At 38.9% G+C, this 20,783-nt stretch overlaps 1 protein-coding gene across 4 annotated transcripts in view; it reads right to left on the bottom strand.

Moving 5' to 3' along the window:
* Positions 1–384: 384 nt before the first annotated feature.
* The window catches only part of LOC105562271 (basement membrane-specific heparan sulfate proteoglycan core protein-like), a 216,215-nt gene continuing 195,816 nt past the window's right edge, over positions 385–20,783 (bottom strand). Inside the window, exons 4-8 of one of the 4 annotated variants that reach the window (XM_012012987.1) lie at positions 14,916–15,126; positions 12,912–12,971; positions 11,119–11,269; positions 9,492–9,652; positions 385–2,846 (exon numbers count right to left, since the gene is read on the bottom strand). In XM_012012987.1, coding sequence (XP_011868377.1) covers positions 2,746–2,846; positions 9,492–9,652; positions 11,119–11,269; positions 12,912–12,971; positions 14,916–15,126 — 684 coding nt within the window. In that variant the 3' untranslated portion in view covers positions 385–2,745. The remainder of the gene's footprint in view (positions 2,847–9,491; positions 9,653–11,118; positions 11,270–12,911; positions 12,972–14,915; positions 15,127–20,783) is intronic. The other 3 variants (XM_012012988.1, XM_012012989.1, XM_012012990.1) reach the window with 3 other exon arrangements.

Below are 20,783 nucleotides of genomic sequence, written 5' to 3'. Positions count from 1 at the left end.
AGAATCCGATGGAAATATCGAATCTGGCATTACAGTCGGAAGACCACTATATAATTTAATATTAATCAATATAATGAAGAAAGAAAATTGCAAAATTTTAGCGGAGTCATGTCCGTCATATACAGTTATTTCATTTACCTGCAAAATTAAGTAAACCGCCCTATTATCTCCCCCCAAAATTTCCGTTTATTCAGAAACTTACAAATGTCTTGTAAATTAAATACTACTAAATTCTATGCAAAATATGTAAAATTTACAAAAGATTTTGTAACATAAACAATGAAATAATATTTGACATGTAATTACATATAATAATTGTAATCAGATTCGCTGACACTTTATCATTTTAGAGAGCTCAAATGAATTATCGTAGTAAAAGGCGACTTTTTGTTAGTTCTGCAAAGGAACCTTTATTTAACTTTTAATTACATTTCGATCTTTCGAATTATACTTTCCGTACTATTATCGTGATACATAACGAACGCTTATTATTGACCTATTTAAATATATTTACGTATTATCTTTTCATATTCACTTATCTATACACGAGCTTTATAATACATTTTAATATAACGTTCGTTATTCGTTTGATTAGCTTTTGATTAAGCGATGAATTAATTTTGACGCACTTTGTTTTTCGAAAAACATTTTGATATTCTCAAAGCAAAATTTGCAAACGAATTAAGAATGAAATGACCTGTTTGGAGGAGGAATATTACCTTCGACAAATTGCATTTTGATTATCGAACAATCAAGCAAGACACGTATCGACGTAACGAATCGTTTAGCTGAAACAATTCTGTTTGAACTAAACAAACAGAAACATATCGAGAACCAACCTACCTATTACCATTACTAAAGTGATTAGTTCTGGTTTTCTCTTCGATGGTATAAGTCCGTATACTGTACTATAAATACTCTCCCCTCATGTTAGAAGCAATAATATTTAACGTAGAATTTTTTTCTAAATTCTTTCATAAAATCAAAATCAATTTGTTCGTGCTAACGTCTTCAACACGGCTCATTCGATTAACTCACGCAAAAGTCAAATCAAAATTAATGGAAACGTGACATTTTTGCATTAAATTCATTTCATTTCCATACAGGACCAGTTGTTCCGTCGCACAAGTGTTCCTGTATAAATTAGAAACTTGTTTCGAAAAATTATCTTTCTGTATTTCACATGTGCTTTAAAAAAATTAAACTCTTACAGATTCGCTAATATTAAACAGTTATTCAAAGCGTAAATTCAAGAAAAAATGTTTACGTGAATAACATAAATCAATTAAAACTTTATTAGAAAAAATTTGTTCGTATAATTTTCGACTACCCAAATAATTTTTTCGCGCATTAGAAGACTGCAAACAACGAGTTTGATTTTCGTCAATAGTATGTCATCGTTATATTAACATAGCAAATGTTAATATTAATTAATACTGTGAAAATTTGATTTTACCTACAGTTTGATTGCAAATAATTTTGCACAATCTTTTGAAAAAACGAATCGTTGCATCACTCTCACTTTAGCAGTCAATCCCTTAACAACGCAATTATTTTTCAACAATAGATATCGTGTCTATGTTTTCATCGAAAACCGAAAGAGTCAAATCTGGGCAAAATTATTATGCGTAGTGTGCATATACAACTCAGGGGATGTAGGAAAAATATCTGGCACGCTCGAGACGCTGAATTGCGCAAGGCCCGAGGCACAAGGCTTAGTTAGAATTTTCGCAAATTTACGATTGTATGCGTACCATACAATTATGTTATAACCAATGACACAAGCTATGTACAATATTGCCCAGATCGAACGACAAGAAACGATTATCGGTCACGGCAATTCTCGCACGTGCATTGTACTGTACAAGTTCACGGCAAACCCTAACATGCTCGTTACTCGTTTTATGTACAACAGCCTTAATCACCTGATAATTATTACGCAACTAACTGATAATCGTTAGATTATAAATCTCGATTTATGTAACCATTAATTTCGTAGCCATCGAACGGATCCAGCCATCGATACTCGATTCGAGAGCGTTGGCAATCGTAACAGATCAATGCAATCGATCCCGACTCTGTAACGAGTACAGTACAGCGTCGTTCTGCGATCGACATTACATAAGGATACTACGAGGCCATTATTGAATTAGTTAAAATACAAATTCTAACGGGATCCTCGCAACGAAATCACGAGATGAGCAGTTTTTTTTTCATCACTAGAGAAAGAGTCCCACGCAAATTCGTTGAGGCACGGTTAACATACCGTTTTAATTATACAAAAAGCACAAGTGTAAGAGAGTCCCTTTGGCGAACGCTCAACCGTGCTACCAAAGATGTGGAGAATAATTCGACACTTTTTGCCGCGATGCGTTTAACACGATTTTATACAAAAGAATGGAGAGTCTGTGAAAGGTTTTCGTGTTAAAAACGTACGTGCTAAAGATCCGCCACGTCACCGCGTCCTTCACAGAGCTTTGGTCCACTGCACTTCGGTCCGCACTGTGATTCTCTTGTCGTCGCTTCCGAGCACTCGGCGAACGGATACGCGCAGCGTGTAACGGCGAGGCGTGAGCTAAAGCGATCTATCGCGGTCGGCCGGGCGATTTTTCCGAGCGTGTACCATTTTCGCGACCGTCGATCGCCGCGCTCACTTCGGACATTGTCTCTCCCGACCGTTGACACGTTTGACTTTCTTTCTTTCTTACTCTTTTCTTTAGGTTGCGCGATTCACAACGCGGCTGCTCACCTTAACAGGTTCGCGATTATGAGGGTGATGCTGGCGAGCAAAATGGTCGGAGCCACGCCACAGCTGCCGCCATGCTGCATCGCCGCCGGATGTTCACCTATAACAGAAATGTGCGCACGTCGGCTTTAGTTCCTCCGTCGTCGATTCCGCTTTGCACATTAATGACGTTGTTCAATAATTCGCGTTAATCTTCGTTCTGACATTTTATACTTATGCCAATATTTATTACAAGTGTACGTAAACTAATAATTTTATAAATATTATTATATGAATATAGATGAAAGTGCCCTATTATGAGATATGTTCCTAATATGAGATAGCGGGGTTTCTACTAAATTTATAGACACTTGTTGGTTTTATCGTGAATTTATTGCCCTTAGAGTGAAATCTGTTTAGTGGAAAAAGCAGTTAGATCGTGTAATCGTCGCGAAGAAAGAATTGAATTCGAATGTTGAAAACCTGCTATCTTATACTAGAAGCCTCATAATAGTGGACTTTCCTCTACATAATACATATAAATTAAGATACATTTAAAGTGTATGTAAGTATTAACACGTTAATTGTTCAGGGTCTCCCATGACAATGCCATATCACCAAAGATAACACGGCAGTCGCACGTTCAGAATAATTGTTAAATATTTTGAATAGAAAATAATATAAAGAACAATCCGGAAATTATTCCAATTATTAAATATATTAGATTCTTAAAATAACGTTTTTTTCGCTATTTAATAAGCGAATTGGTGAATAAAAATTTTCTCAGATAATATGTAATATTATTATATTCCACGGAAACGCATAAGAGTACTGATATTTTTAAAATAATATAGTTACTTAATTATTAAAGTTTTTAAAAATAAAATGAACCAAGTATTTTACCTCTGAATAACGTGACAAGTGCATATCAATGCGAAAACGAGAAAAAATAAGTTTGGAAAGATGTAGTGTGTAACAGAATCAAACATTAATCTTGAATATTTTTACATAATTTCTAATATATATTTCATCTTCTTGCTATTAATAAATTGTATAAGAATCTAATTAAACTAATTATAAAATTTGATATTATTTGAAAATAATATATAGGAAATTATTCGCAGTAGTTGGAGAAAATTCTATTGTTCTATATAGTTAATTCTATAAACTACGTCACAGTCTCTTCGCGTTGAATATTATCTCGAGTAGCTACATAACGCAGGAATTTAATTGTGCAGCCCTAATTAGATTCACAATGTAGGTTAATCGTTCGTATAACGCGTTAAACGCCAAGCACGAACTTTCCAGCCTAACGACAATCTCTCTTTAGTAACGAGACCCTATATAAGGGAAATAATCGCGAAAATAAAATGCATTACAGGAAACACTCTTGTATTATCGTGTGAAATTAAAATTCAACACATTGATACACGGTTAAGAACGCACAATTACAAAGAATATGTAACAAAAATTTAGACAAAGGAACGCTTCCAATGTCAGGAATAAATGTCTTTTAATATTTATAAATTAAACTTTAACACTACAAATTAGAAAGTCAGACATTACGACATGCAATAATAAAGAATATAATATTAATCTAAAGAGAGAAACTGTGAAAATAATATATATTTTGTAAGTAATATTTTATGATATTTTTGCACTTAAAACTGTCTGTTTCGTGGAAACATTTGTGTAATATACAAATTAAATGGTTTATGTGTACGAATCGAAAGCAGCTTGCTATTCCGGCTAAATGAAAGAACAATATGGCATCACTAAAACTAAGTTCGTAAAGTCTAATAAAAAATAATAGTGAGCAGTACACACATTCAGTACATGTAGTACATGTGTGCTGCTCACTATTATTTTTTATTAGACTTTACAAACTTAGTTTTAGTGATGCCATATTGTTCTTTCATTTAGCCGGAATAGCAAGCTGCTTTCGATCTGTACACGTAAGCCATTTAATTTGTATATTACACAAATGTTTCCGTGAACTGACAGTTTCTAGGTTAGAAAGGTGCAAAAGTGCAGAATCACTCTAGGATCCCCTTAAGTTCTCTGCAAGAGCTGTGTTCGATACCTAATCTGGAATTAGATCGAAACGTTGTAAATAAAGCACCTAAACTTTACCGCTTGGTCGACTACAAGTTTTGCATTTTGGACAAATCGAAATGTTCAAGGTTCTTCTATATTTTTCAGTAACACCACCCTGAAAACCAAATTTTCGCTGCCACAGTTAATCGTGGTTTGCTAAAAATCTTTCGCTGCCGTAACTATACACGGAGAGAATTTTCCTTTAAAATTTATCCTGAAAACATTGTAATCGTGAGACAACACGGCATTTCAAAGAATTTCATGAGAGCTTTTTGAAATGTTACCATACATTTCACTAGTAATTATGCTTAGTATACATTTTACTAGTAAAACGTATGGTAAACTTTAAAAAAAAACTCTCATATAGTTCTTCAAAATGCCGTGTACGAGGTAAATTTGAAGAGAAAACTCTCTCCGTGTAGATTTCCAAACCACAGCAAACGTTTTACTGCCGCACCCAATGCAATAGGCACAGTAGCAAAATATTGATCTATCGCAACTAAATATTAGCTGCCCATATTTTACAACCGAAATTTAGTTACCACGTGCAGTTTTCAGCTACGGCAGCATTTTCCCGTGCACCTGTGCCGTATCTCGCAAAGATATCTCACGATGTGTTCGCGGTGGATTTATAAAATCAACGGTGCGATTTCCGCGGGTTACTATAAAGTTTCACGTCATGACCAACAGGAATAACGCTCAACGTAGGTACGTAAGGTGGCTAGCAAAGGGGCGAAACGCGTGCCGTGGTACGAACCGCGAGTGAAATATCGTTTTGTTCGGCAATAACAGCAGCTACGGCGAGCCACCGCATTCGTAGCGGGAAACAACAATTTCGCGTTCTATGACGGCGGTATCGCCGCGTTGCGTGCAACATTCGGCGGCAATAAAGATAATCACGGATCGGCCGCGGCGGCGGTACACGGTCGTGTAACGGCGGTTCCGCGACGCGGTAACCGGTCCCTTCGGCAAGACCGCGATTTACGAGCAAATTGAAAATCTCATCGGGCGGAGCTTGCACCGTTACGGCGCGTTTACCTGGGCCTGGCTATCGAAAAATGGCACCGGCCCGACGCTCGAAATGCCGACATACGGCGGGCACGGCCGGCGTGCGTAATCGCGTTAATGCGCAGATAGTACGTGCCAAAACAGATAGCCCCCGGGTCGCATACGGGTTTATCGAGAAATAATTGAAATTTGCGGTCAATTTTGCAGAGTAATCAGCTGTGTTTGAAATAACGTCGATGGCCAATGCGCCGACCGCGGCGACCGGGTGCGCCCTATAAATTAATTATGCAGACGAACTGTGCCGCATTAATTTTCATCCGGCACCGGAAGCGGCGCTCCGCAAGCGGAGCGCGCGTACGCCGGGCGTTCCCAGACGAAAGTGGGCGCGATCGATGTCTCGATGGTCCGAAGGGCGGAAAGCGCGCCGTGCGCCGCGCGCGGACAACGCGGGGTTGCGTGGAAACCGTGGAAACCGTCGAAGAAAGCTTGTTAAGTTCTGCAATTCGATTGCCGTGTAAACGCCGCGGCGTACGCGGACGGCCGGTCTGCTGCCCCCGGTTGCCGGGGGGGTTTTGTTGATTTTTGTAACTCCCGACGCGGGGTGCTATGAATTCGAAAACATTAATTTAATCAGGAATCGAAGAGAGGCCGGTTGTATTGTAAATTTATTGCTGGCCAGAGCGCACGCGGCATCGGTGTCGAAATAAAGCGAGACGAAAGTCGCGGAATATCGATGCGGTCTCTTTTTTTCTCGCTGAATATTGAGCGGCTTGTATCGCGCGAATAAAATGATGATGATGTAGTATCTTGCGAATATGATGGACTGTATAATCGACTAAAACATTGCAATTTTTACATCGCAAATTTTCACATCGTGCTTAATCTCGTAAGCATTTCGCTAATCGTTGCATTATGAAATATTACTTTTTCAGGATTTTCAAATGTTTAATTTTAAATATTTTCGCAGCTAACAAGTGTTAAAATAAAATTCTGCAAAGTTTGAAGTTTAAATTTTTATCGAAGGATAAAATGTTGCATTATGCTAAAGTTTAAAATTTGAAAAGCGGATTAGTTTCGTCAAGAAAGAGTCGACTCTGAATTGTGTCAAAAAATCTTTCTAGATAAACTTGGATATTAATTGAAAATTACTTCGTACGTTTGTCACGCATACATCTAACACCTTTTGCTGAAAAATGTCAGTGTGCAGATTTTACTGAAATCCATTTATTTCGAAAATATTTATAAACCTTGACTTTGATTACGGCGAAGGCAACGCAAAAGATGTCGATCTCGAACAACTGCAGCTGCAGCGCACGAGTTTCGCGGGACGCGCGCCGGGGCCGCACGCTCGCGATGATTGACAGCTTGGATTGGTGAACTTGCCGAACAAGATATTACATGTGTTATCGCGAGCGCTGCCGGCTGACAATAGATCAAAAGCGAGAGTATGCGTGCGGCGCCGAGTACTTGCTGCGACTCCAATATACGAGCCTGTCAAACTTTATGACGGGGGATTTCGATACTTGATGAATGAACGCATGCCGTCCCTTTCGAATGTCACACTTCAGGAGCCCGCTGGCTTCCCGTCGCCAAACTTGCATCGCGAATACGCGAGCGTTTATTGATGTAAAATTTGTCGGTCGCGCGAACACAATTCCGCTGGAAAATTTTGCCATCCCTCGAAAGCTCCCTATTGAAATTTCCTCGAAAGAGTCGCGCGATAATGAAAGGGATGACATTTTGAATTTCTACGTCCCGCTTCAACGAAAAAGGATGCGCCAAGCTCAAGCGATGCAAAATAGTTTCGCAATAATTAAACGCTTAAGCAAGTATAATGAAATAAATAAAATAAACGCTCAAGATTTAAAAAAAAATAACATTGAATTAGTTACATAATATTCTACTAAACGTACAAAAAGAATTTAAATTGGTGGGGGAAAGTAGGCCAATGTGAACCAAACGCAGGTATTCGCGCGAAAATGTCCAATATGGAACTTTTTATTGAATTTAGTTAGTTATTTACTGCTCATCGTGATTGTCCTCTTTCACTTTCGGCATGTCAAATTTATATTTTTCACTCTCTCTTTATGGCTTTCACCATTTGGAGACTCATGTGAACATATCTGTGTCTATATAGTCTCACTGTAATATAATAATATATAACAAAATCGAACGAATGACTGGGAAAAGAAATCAAAAGTATGAACGCATACAAATACAATAAAAGAGAAAATATAATACAATAGAAACAACTTGTGCCAAACTATTGTATTCAAGACAGAGATACAGTGTTGAAAAAGCACACTGATATAAAAATGATATAATATATGAGATGAATTTGATAATTACGTTCATAAAAAAATTCTCAAACTTTTAACTTCTTCATGCTTTGTATTTTGGTATGCCTTTCAACAGTGTTATTCACGTGCAAGTGAAATCGAAATGTTGGATCAAGTGAAGTACGCAAATTAACGCGTAGTTGCATATTCGATTGAGTAAACTTGTTTGAAATTTAGAGAGGGAGTGGGGGTCGGGAATTTTTCCTTCGAAACCAAATATCATGCAAATCCGGTTGCGCTCTAATCGAAAACAACGCGGTTAACCGTGAACTCTGTGATCGAATCGCGTGATGCGGTGGACATGAAAATGCGGTATTACAAGAATGCCGACATGGAAATGTTTATACGCCGGTGCTTGGGGATTTTTTCGCATGCAATGGCTCTTGAATGTGCATGTGCACGCGACGTTTATCGAAGAGTGTGCACATGACGCAGCAGCTCGACTCAACTCGCGCGTGCTTCCTCCGCGTAAAGAAGAAAAAAAAAAGGAGGTGGTAGCGAGCGAGAGGAAAATCCGACTATACCGAGTCGATGGTATATCGAATTACGTGGCACAAGAAACACTGCGTAATTCATGCGAATAAATAAAAAAGTCATTAATTCCATCCTCGATTTCGCCCCGACAATAACTTCGCAGCGCTGCGGCAATAAAGAAGACATTGCCGACCTGTTCAATAATATTAAGGTAATACGGCGGATAAAATATTGCAGTTTGGTATTCTTGTTATTCGGTTAGTTCATAAGCGAATTACATTGTAACGTGGAGCGCGTAAACTGTTGAGAACTTGCCTCCGACTTTGTTTATCGAGTGCGAGTCTGGTTTGCATGCGGCATGTCGTGCTGCTGAATAGAAATTAATTGATCTTTAAAGTAATAAACTTGCAATTTAAACGTTCCTGCAGTTTCTCGCGCGGGCGCGATGTAATCGTTTTGCCGCTCTTACGAATAGAAGCGAACCTGATAAGATACATCGAAACGTGAATTACCATATCCGTCAAATTTGTAATAATAAAAAACTCGCTTAGTCGTGGCGCGTTTGTCGCTGGTCGAGAATTTAGCGAATTATCGCGTCATGCGGGACCGGCTTGGCCAGATAATGGCTCGTAATATATGGAGGTTCCCAGCGCCACGTCGGGCGGTTATCTGAAAATTTCAACCGCGGATATTCAGACATTTCCATCGCGATATGTCATTAAGGCAGCTCTGAGTATCCGAACATCCGGGACGCCGGGACGTCGGTCGCGAGAGGCCGGGAATGATGGGCCGCCGGATAAGTCCGCGTTATAAAAAGGAGTTTAAAAAAAAAACAGAAATTCGCTTACCATTCAGCACGTGGACCATTACGCTCGCTGGATTCGCGTTGCTGGGGATGCAGGTGTAATTTCCGCTGTCGGTCAATCTGGCCTGTGTCACCAGTAGTCTGCTCGTCGTCCCAGTATCCGTTTTCTCCGTCTCCAGGGAAACCCCGCCCCTGCGGTGTACACTGAATTATCGCAGATACTTTGGCGCCGTTCTCGTCACACACAATGTTACTTTGTCATTAATTCTCTCTCTCTCTCTCTCTCTCTCTCTCTCTCTCTCTGCGGGGAGGGGGCGCAGCTTGTGGAACAAAGCGTCGGCAAGAAGCGCAATCGTGTACGATGCATAAACGGTAACGCGTATTGTCAAACACTCGCTGACAAATGTGCGCAAATAAAAGGCTTTACTCTACTTTTATCAGACGTTTGTCTTTCAAACTTAAGGCCGAATCAGACTAGCAATTGTCGACGCGGATTGGATTATGATTGGTGATTGGCGATTGTTTTCTAGCCAATGAGAGCAAAGCAGCCAGCGATTGAATCGACTCACTGAGAAAAATTTCCACCTGATAAACCAATTAAATAGTGTTTCCGATGATTAATTTTCCGATTAAATTATGTACATATTCGATGAAATGCAGTTACCGATGAAATTCGGTCGAAAAACCGATCATATTTTTCATCGGATATGCAATTTAATCGGATACATCCGTTTGTTATGTAATTGGATAACCCGATTATATTTAATCGGGTATTTTTGTCAGTGCTCTCATTGGCTAGAGGATAGTTGTCAATCGCCAATCCCAATCCAATCCGAGTCGGAAATTGCTAGTCTGATTCGGCCTTTACGTACGACGTACGCTAAACCTGCGACAATCGCGAATCTACCGTGACATTTCTACACTGAGAAAAATGTCCGAATAAATATAATTGGATAATCCAATTGCGTAACAACAAACGGTTATATCCGATGAAAAATATGATCGGTTTTTCAAGCAGATTTCATCAGTAACTGCATTCCGTCGGATAACTTTCATCGGGCACATCCATAATTTGATCGGAAAATGTAATCGTAAAAATTAACCATCGGAAACACTATTTAAAAATGGTTTATTCGATGGAAACTTTTCCCAGCGTAACGAGTAGTGTTATAGTATTTTTCGGCATTGTAAGCGACACGTTACGCTCTGCAGAGAGGAAAAAGAAGGGAATAAGCTACTTTTACGTGTTTTTTTTTTCGCGCGAAGCGTTTTCTGAACTAATCCCGGACAAAATTGCCGGATCAAGGTTCGTTTGCTTTTTCGACTCTTGATGATCCTGCCCTCCCCGAGTTGACGGGCTGACGAAAAGATTAAAGGCGGGGTGCTCCGATGCTTTCCGCTCGATCGGGCGATACCGCAAAGTAGCGGCGCGAAAAACTTGGCCGAAGCCTCCCTCCTCGTTTGACGAGACGGGCCGACTTGTGAAACATTGCTGGGATCTCCGTCGGTTACGCGGGAGGAGTAGTAATATCCGCCGATCGAATGGATATGTGTAGGTATATATTTACAATATACGGACGTACGTGTAAGCGCGTGTGCGTGAGGGAAAGAGAAGAAGGGAGTGTAGAAGAGAGCGGAGCAACTGAGAATTCGATTCTTACGATTTGTACCTGGGACTGTCGAAATCCACTACGGCCACTCCGTGATGCCAGGAAACGCTACTGGGCGGTGTACTTCGCACATTCACTTCGCACGTGAGGCTTATCGTGCTACCTTTCTTCACGTAGACGTCCTCCGGCCCCAGGATCGTCGCCTGAGCGGCTGCAACACACGTTGGAAACCGTACGCTTAAATATTCCGCATCCGTATCCATCTGCGTTAAACGACGGGCTACGATTCGGTCTGGAGAGACCGAATCGCGCCCTTCATCGATAATATATTCACTTGCTTGCGCGACCTAAAATTTTACAGAAGCGAGATATCTTTCTGCTCGTTTCATTCGTGTAACATTTTAAGCGGTTAAATATTATAACTACACTTTATAGCTTGATATGCCTAAGACTGTTACCACCAACGTGGTCACTGTGCTTTTAATATTTTAGTTGACGAAATTTTTTCTCCGTTCCTTGTATATATATTTTTACATGAAAAACATTGTGAATTTTTATGATGCGGTATTATATCTTAGAAAATTATATATTGCCGGTTTCGTATTATCACCAAGGAAGGAATTTGTGCATCATATTCGCCATTTTTTAACTCTTGAAAAGCAACTGCTGCGAATGTAATAAACACGTATCTGTAATTAGCTTAATTAACATGTTCAATGTTGCACATATACATCATAGCGAAATGAAAATGACTTGAATTGACACTCGACTACAATATTACTTCACATTTAGATGAAATTTCCGGCGAGCTATTAGTTGGTTATTAATTAATATTATTTGCGGGACATTATTGATTCTGTTTAGGGTTTAAAATTTATGCACATTATGGGTTTATAAATGTTGCCAATTAAATGAACCAATGAAAGCAATACGTTCTCGCGTATTGAACATTCTAGTTAGAGACTTTTCATTGCAATCGATGACTTGAAACTTAATCATTTTAATAATAATTTTATTATTTCAATCTGTATGATGTTTGCAATACTAAATTGATAATGAGATGGATTAATTTGTGAAAGTAATTATGTATAGATATGTTTGAAATTAAAAGAACGATAATTTAGGACATATGAGGAAAAAGTACATAAAAGTAGTGAAACACATTTGTCATCATCAACAACATTTTCGCGCGACAAAGAAGGATATACTTCAATTATGTTTAACAGTTCAGTACTTACTTATTATTCAAATCATTGCTGCAGTTATCTTAAAAAAGTTATATGGAACACACATCAAAACATGCAATAAGAGACATGCAAAATCACGAGAGGCCAGCCTAAATTTTAGGGCACAGAGTTAATGTATAAAAATCGATAAACTGTCTCCAACAGCCAAGACCTACGAGTCTAAATAAGTTGAGGCCGGGCCCGAGTATCGCGCGAAGGATATTTTCATTGCGCTCGCATTGGGCTTTCATTTCGAAAAAAGGTTCCGGCGCGCCGCTCCACCGAGCATTTAACGCGTGGTATATTTACGACTCGCAATATTAGGGCGGAAAATTAGCGCGCGTTAGCGTCAGCTGTATCTGTACAAAAAAAAAAGAATATTTGCCAGACAGTCCCGAGCGTAACGGCGTCTAAATGAAGAGTGCTGTCCGTTGTTTCCCCCTTCCTCGTGTTACGACCTCAACTCATTGGCGAGCGAAACCCATCGGGCGGCTTGACCGCAAATATACAAAAGAAAAACCGTTCATGCATCGTTACGGGCATGTAACTAAATTGTAAAATAATACTTCTAGCAGCTAGCAAATTTAATAGCTTGGAAAAGGAGTCTGCTCTTTGCGTGAGTCTAACCTGAGTTGAACGTCCGGTGAATGGCGTTTGGTGTGGTGATGGCAGGGACAGGGGCACTTTCTGGAATGGGAGGACAGAAAAGATATCGAGTTAATCGATTTCGCCAAGAACTATTGTTTCGGGGGTTAGGATTTGAACTAATGTCGAAAGCGCTATCGGTATACATGGACCACGTATGCCTGCGAGATATTTGAGTACAAAGAATGTTGTTCCTCTGTTTCCTTCCATCGTCCGTTTTTATAACTCGAGTAAGGGGGTAACCACTAGCGAAAATGTTGTCCCGCCGATTACATGATTTCATTAGGTCTCATACGGCTTCATCCGATTACAAATAATTTCATCTAATTGCAAATAGTTTTCTTATATGCACGTTTAAAAATATGTGACGTTGTTAAATCTCAAAGAGCTGTTAGATTTCCTCGAAACATTACATATTTTTATTTTATTAATAAGTATTTGTTTGCAGAGGTAATTTCGGTTAAGAGTGTAGTATTCGGTCAGGTAGAAAATGTGTTTCCTCGCTTCCCACTTTTCCCACTAGTCTAACCGTGGTCTTAATACGAGAAGTAATTTTGTATCTACTGTTTATTGTCCCAAATTTGCGCGCACAGGTGTGTGAACGTTGTAACTCACTGCTGTTATAGCAGCAACTACTTCAGTTTTATTATGAAAAGAATAATACGCGCTCATAGGTGCGAACTAAGGAATATATTTGGATATTTACCAAAAGAAGTAAATTTTTTGAGAAAATGAAAACAAGTTGACAAAATGTTCAAATTTAATGTTTATTGTCTAACAAGAGAAGAAACTTGAAAATGAAAGCAAAACGATTACATAGGGAATTTTGTAGGATTTTCACAATGATTTCGGAGAACACTGTCCCATGATTACATCAAGTGGTTACCCCCTTGAACTCGAAATTACGGAGATTCTCTCCAATATTTTTAAAATGTTTCAACAAGTATAATGGAATTTATGACATTGAAATATAACATATTTAAATGAATCTGTGTTCAAAATCTCTCAAATTCACGCGTTTCAAGCGATAACTCAATAATCAAAATGATATTATTGAATTTGACGATTAAAAAAAATATTAGCATTTTAAAATGTTTGAATGCTTGTATCCTGTAAAGATTAATATTAATACAATGAATATTGTAATTTATCCCATTGAACCTTTTCCCCGACAACGCGCCGAAACGAACCCTCTTGTTAGACAAGTTTTAATTGTCGAGATATATTTTATTAATATTTGTATTAAGCGATCGTATATACACATACATTCATATATAGGTGCTTTACGTATTGAAGGACGAAATCGATACTGTGCGCTGGTAATTAAAGTAACTGCAATGTTATGCGATTACTCGATCGGAGAAATAGATGCAACAAAGCTAATCGATACTTTGGGATATTCCTCACGTTACAGACATGCAAGCGGAAGCATTAATCACTTTGGTCATGCTGGTGCGTATTCGAGTTATCCAGCAGTGTCATTCCTGATCAATCAGGTGATAGACACTTATGAAAGCGTTCAGGTATTCTTTCACCTATTATTAGTAAATTACGCAAAATATATTTACAACGGCATATAGTTATTACGGGATCTAATTTAACCCTTTCATAGCTTTTCGTTCGTTTCAATTCAAATAATTGAAAATTATTATTAAATTTATACAACGATAAATTACAATGAAATATCCATTTGGAATTATAAAGTACATATAACGTAATATACTGTGCCAGTAACGTTAGAATAAAATTTTTTAAATCTATCTTCACTATATTAATACTTTTTCAAATATATTAATACAGCAGTGCATTTTGAATAACTGATTGTGAGTTTTTTCCTTTTCTTTTCTCTCTCTCTCTCTCTCTCTCCCTCTCTTTGTCTCGTGATAAAATCTGGTTAAAAAATCTCACTACGTTTGTTATCGAATTAAACGATCTATGAAAGGGTTACCCGGCGAATTTCTAGAAACTTTACGACCTTGATTTTACCTTCGACTTTTAACATGAAGGCTAAGTTCATTTTGGGCTCGGTGTTAACCTGGCATTCATAAACCCCGGCGTCCCGTGGTTGGACATACTCGATCCTCAGCGTCCATTCGTCGGATGATTCCGGGTGCTTAACGGAAAATCTTGCGTCCCCCGTGTAAGCGAGGGTCGATGACGTCAGGATATGCAAATCCCTCTTACGTATCCAGGAGATCTACAAGCAAAGTGAATGCTCGATTAGTCTTCATCCACCCGAGCTTCGGCAGATCGATTTGCCGATTTGAATAATTGATACGATTATCGCAATTGCACGCCCATTTTCTTAGGGCAATATTATCGTTCTACCACACTCGTAGTAAATTGCATTTAATATCGAAGAAAGGCTTAAAGTAAGTTGTTTCTCTCAAAGAAATTTTTAGCTTACATTTATAAAAATTTAATTATTTCCCTCCATTGGTTGATCAATTTTTAATTCAAGATGTTCTTCCACAATGTTACACTAGATATTTTCGGAAGGGTACGCTTTGAAATCGAAACGGAGTGAAGAGGAGAAGAGCGATCGGAGGCAGTCGACCTCAATTCATCAGATGACGGCAATTAGTCGGTAGGACGATTAATCGACTCTCGGTTAATCGGCATCCAACTATCCATTTATTTGATCAATTATGTCGTCCGTCATTAACCCCTGATACCGCTGTCCGATTCGCTTTAAAAAGCGACGTTCATTTCCGGCTAGTTTAGCCGTCAATCCGTGGGAAATATTTCGAATTTAACAATAACTTCCGTGGCCGCGCGGGCGTGTAACGCGCCGGCGATCGGTTCGGGCGTCCATTGTTATAATGCTCCGTGCACAAACACACGTAATGTGTAACGTTTCGTCCGCGCAAACGTTAAATATTGTCGCTCCGTGTCGCATATAAATATTCCGTTCGATCGATTCCATCGTCAATTGTTGATCGATCAAGCACGTTGCCTGTGATAATAACTGAATTACCACACCGTTACATCAAAATTGTAGTGTAATCTGAAATTTGTCGCAGCTTGGTGCATATATGTCAGCGTGTATGGCATTACAAATGAGGTATTACATTTTCGTGGTTTACAACATCGCCTATTACGCGCGATAATAAACGGTTTCCGCGGTTTAACCTTTCGGATTTTGTGGATTATCACGTCATAATTGTGGCAATGTCAAAAGGTATAAGTTATATATGTATAATTCAGACATTTCGCTGAGAATTAAATCGCCCCGGTAGGATTATTCCAATATTCTAACTTTATGACAAAATCTAAAACACATCTCACACTTTTTTTTTCATTCAGAAGTAAATGCGATTTTCATCATAATTCAATAGCTATTTCCATTCGTCTCCCCCGTATCGAATAGAAATATCTCGTCATGTAAATCGCTGATTTCAATCTTTATTTCATTCAATCGTTGCGCAACGCCTCCCTCTTAATTAAAGAGATGCCATGTATGAGTTCAATATAAAGCGCCCCTCGACTCGAGAGAAATTTTGTCAGACGGTCGCGGCGAATGATTTTATCGAATCGCTCGAACACGTTTCGAGGCTGACGTAACATCGATATTGTTTAATCGATAGCGACGGCACACGTATAACGGTCGGATTGGAAGAACGCATTAGGTTTCCCCGGGCCCACGGGGGTAGTATTTGAGACGGCCGTTAAAGGTTGTCTCCGAGCCACCCCAACAATTATAGCAGTACGTGCCTCCGACTAGCACATCTACCAGGCATCCCCAACGTCCCTCGCTCGGACTTCTAACCCTGGCAACGGCGGATCGTTAAACGTACGTTCTTTCCGGTTAGAGAATGCTCTCACCCCTTTCATTAATTATTCCCCATCGCATCCTTCTGGAAGTCACCTCGGTTTAGAATGACATGATCCCTCCGTACGAGAGGGGGACATTGGGTAGACGAAGTTCCGAATATTAAGCGGCTGATAAGGGTCGATCTTCTGATCCGACGCGCTATGTACGACAACCAAGAACTTGCCCCCATTTTCTATTATCGCTCTCGGGCTTCTCTTGAGTTTCTCACTTGGAAAAAGAAGATAAGATACTGTATTTCATAATTTTGCATCTAGCACGCGCCGATTCTTTACAAAACACTCTGATACAAAGTGTGCATGTGTGAATAACAGGAATATCATGTATTATTCTTTGGCATTTATCTAATGTGTTCTGAAAGAGTTCTCAAGTAAATGCTGCCAACATAGCGTTTCGGAAATACCGCAAAAAATCTTATTTCATTGATTGTTACTTGTTTTAATAATCGTTATAGATATTTTATTTTCGATTAACTTGCATAAGACTAAAGTCCTTTTATCGTCAGTGGAAATCACAGAGATGAAATTATTCGACGCAACTGACTATGAAATTCTCTTTTGTCTCAAAGCAACGACGTTTCAACCGCAGGGTTTCGGTCCTTTTCAAGTTACAATTTGATAATATGAGTCGCATAATAAAATTGCTTGTTTGATCTTCGTTAAAGAAGCGAATTATGACGTGCTTCTTTAGCGACGATCACGCGCAATTTTATTATACGGCTCGTATTACTAAATTGTAACTTGAAAAGGACCGAAACCTTGTGGTCGAAATATCGTTCTTTTGAAACAAAAGAAAATTTCATAGTCAGTTGCGTCGATTAATTTCATTTCTGTAATTTATATACAATTATAGTAAGAAGCATATGATAATTTTTTATTAAAGTCTCTTAGAAAAAAAAGAAGTTATAAAACATTTTATTGTGTGAAAATTTTTAAGTGCAGTATTAAATTCTTACATCCCCAGGTTTAAAAATGTTACGGTGAAAATTATCTAAAATCGACATCCCGAGAGATAATTTTGCTATTTAAGAGTTAGAGAAAACAAGAAATGGGAGGTTTTTAAGCATGAATTAGAAATACGCTCGCGTATTTCTATACGTCTGTTTTATCGTACATTTTCTCTCTCTCTCTCTCTCTCTCTCTCTCTCTCTCTCTCTCTCTCTCTCTCTCTCTCTCTCTCTCCTCTCTCTCCTCTCCCTCCTTTCGTGGTTATCGTTTCGCGCCTTTTATATCTACACAGTGCACCTCCGTCGAGGAAAATTAAATATCCTGCAGCTCCTACGTTTGGCCCCTCGGGGTCAGAATCCTTCGTAACTTAGCCACGAAAATCTTATAGTTCCGAACTCTCGACTTGCAACCAAGATTACAAGTGCAGGAATATCACGTGCTCGACGTGCTATCGTGTCACTTTATTGCGGCGGTAATATGATAAATAAATGGGTTACATTTAGCGCAGAATTACTTACGATTATAATAATAACGGTGCTTAATTAAAGAGATGTTCTTTTCCTCTACCAATAGTAAGTTGACTGACTGCAGAGTGTAGATATAAAAGACACGCACGTCTCGCGAATCTCAGACAGAAATCTCAGTGTCTATCGTTCTTCTTTTTTTCTTTCTCATTATTAGAAAAGCAAAAGAAAGGAAGGGCTTTACTCGCGAACAAAAATTCCAACTTACGATAGTATTCTTATAATCTTTAATAAAAAGATAAATAATGATTAATAACAATGTTATTTACGTTTAATAAATTTAATTTAAATTTGGAAATGGTTTTAGACTCGAGTTTACATTATATATCACTTTACAATTGATTTCTTTGTCGCGTGTGTCTTTCAAATTACAAAGACTCGAGGCATTTCGCTTGGAGACAGAAATCTCCTACGAGTACATAGTTTTTAATCGTCTTGTAGCTCAAACTATCTAAAACTGAACTGAAATTTTCACGACACGTCTCTAAGAACAATCGACGCAATCTGCAGCGAGATAACCAAATTCGTCCCACAATTTCCAGATGCAAGAACATCTCGGCTCTTCCTACCGCAGGCAAGAGAAATTACGTGGCAAGAAAGGACGGCGCTGGCAATGTTGCGCCAGCTTAGAAATCAGCGTGTACGAATAGCGAAAGGAACGAGACGGGGCAGCATCTCTCTCTCTCTCTCTCTTGCGCGCGCGCGCGCTCCTCTCCAGGACTTTTTGCTTGTTTCCCTTACAACCTGCAGGAATATCCGTCGGGAGAAAAAGGGAGAGTGCAAGCTTACGACGAGCTAGGCGGTACATAAAACATCTCCAAGCACAATTTGCCAGGCGGTAAGCAGCGTAAGCGAGCTTTCAGTGGCTTTGACCTTTCGTCGCTGTCACGAAGATACGCCATTTTCTGCTTAGGTCAACCCGAAAGCGCTCTGGAAACGCGACTCTTTGTACGGCAATATGACCCCCGTGCGCGCCGTTCAGCGATCTCGATTTCCCTTTAATTCGCGACCGGGCAAAAGGAGGCGGATTGAGCGCGCATATAACTGAGAGCGGATGCAATTTAGCGCAAGGTGGAACGTATTCAAAGCATAGCGAATAGCCGTCAATCTTACTTTTTTCTGAAAAGTATTCCTTTGGCGCTATCCTCATTTTATATAACGTTCTCCGATTGAGATGCGTGCCATTTATTTGTCGATAATGAAATAAATGACTGCAGCTCGCAGAAGATGACGTGCAAGACGTGGAATACATAATTTGTTTCTCGAATTCCACTTTATTATTATGTAAAAATGATTTCGCGTGAAATTTCCGTACAATTTTCTCTTATATATTTTCTTGGGTCCTTTTCTTTTGATATAAATAATGGTTCTCCCGCCCAACTAATCAGAGACGAGGTCATTACGAGTACTTCTTAGATATTCACTGTAATTTGATGACGCGAAAGGTTTCCGGCGCAGACAGGCGATGATTCGCCGAAGATACGAATGTGTCATGTCACGTGTGCACGACCCGGAGATAAATTCTATTTACAGGAGTCTCAATATACAAGTAGTCGCACTTTCGCACAAGTTGGTCGACGTGCTGTGTTACAGCTCGACTCTCCACCTCTTTTTCTTGTTTTCTCGAGTTTTCGTAGGATCTCGGGAGGCAGTCAGGCATGTCGATCAATTTGGTCGAGACAGTTTGTATCCGGTCGGTTTTGTCTCGGGCACGAACTAACAGACGCACGACAATATCGACTGACACGAGTGAAATAAAAGAGGGGAAGGCAAAAAGAGAAAAGGACTCTGACATAATCCATTTACGTCCATTTTTAATGGTGGCACTGACACTCTCGTTATGCCTCTGTGCGTGCCGTTCGATACGTCGAGAAGAATATTCAGAAATCTCTTAATTTTAATTTAACGACGTATAAATCCGGTATATACAATGTCGCAGCAGTTCTACACAATTAAAAAATTTTATCCGGTATTATTATGAACAAATTGTTAAAAATGTATAAAGTAGATTAGAATAAATTAACTAAATTATACATAAATAACATAAATAATAAGAACCACCTGATACGGATCTCAGGCAGGATCTTACAATTAGTGCCTATCGCAAGAAAAAAAAGAATATTCTTCTTTTAAAAATATGTTTAGTTTCAACGTGAAGATCTTGAATTGAGATTATATTGCGTTCAAGGAAAAACGCTTGTTCGAATAAAGCAATTTTATATATAATAAATCGATCAAGAAAAATATATGCTTATTAATTAAGAATAATTTTCTTGAATGGATAGGAGATAATATTGAATAGAAAATAACATATTCTCAAATCGAAGATTATCCCAGCATGAAATGGACTCGCCGGTCGATATCGAAACGATGTCGAATCGACGTCCATTTCACGGTATCGATTATAATCGACTATAATTGACGTTTCAAAAATACAATATAATTATTTGGAGAATAAAATCATTTGAATCATTATATGAGAAATGATTTGTTGATCGATGTCGAAATGATGTCGAATCGACGTCATTTTGACGGTGTCGATTATAATTGA

The sequence above is a fragment of the Vollenhovia emeryi genome, unplaced genomic scaffold (genome assembly GCF_000949405.1).
Source record: "Vollenhovia emeryi isolate VEMERY1.0 unplaced genomic scaffold, V.emery_V1.0 DF939192.1, whole genome shotgun sequence".
Classification (NCBI taxonomy): domain Eukaryota; kingdom Metazoa; phylum Arthropoda; class Insecta; order Hymenoptera; family Formicidae; genus Vollenhovia; species Vollenhovia emeryi.
This window is presented reverse-complemented; position numbering and strand designations above follow the sequence as displayed.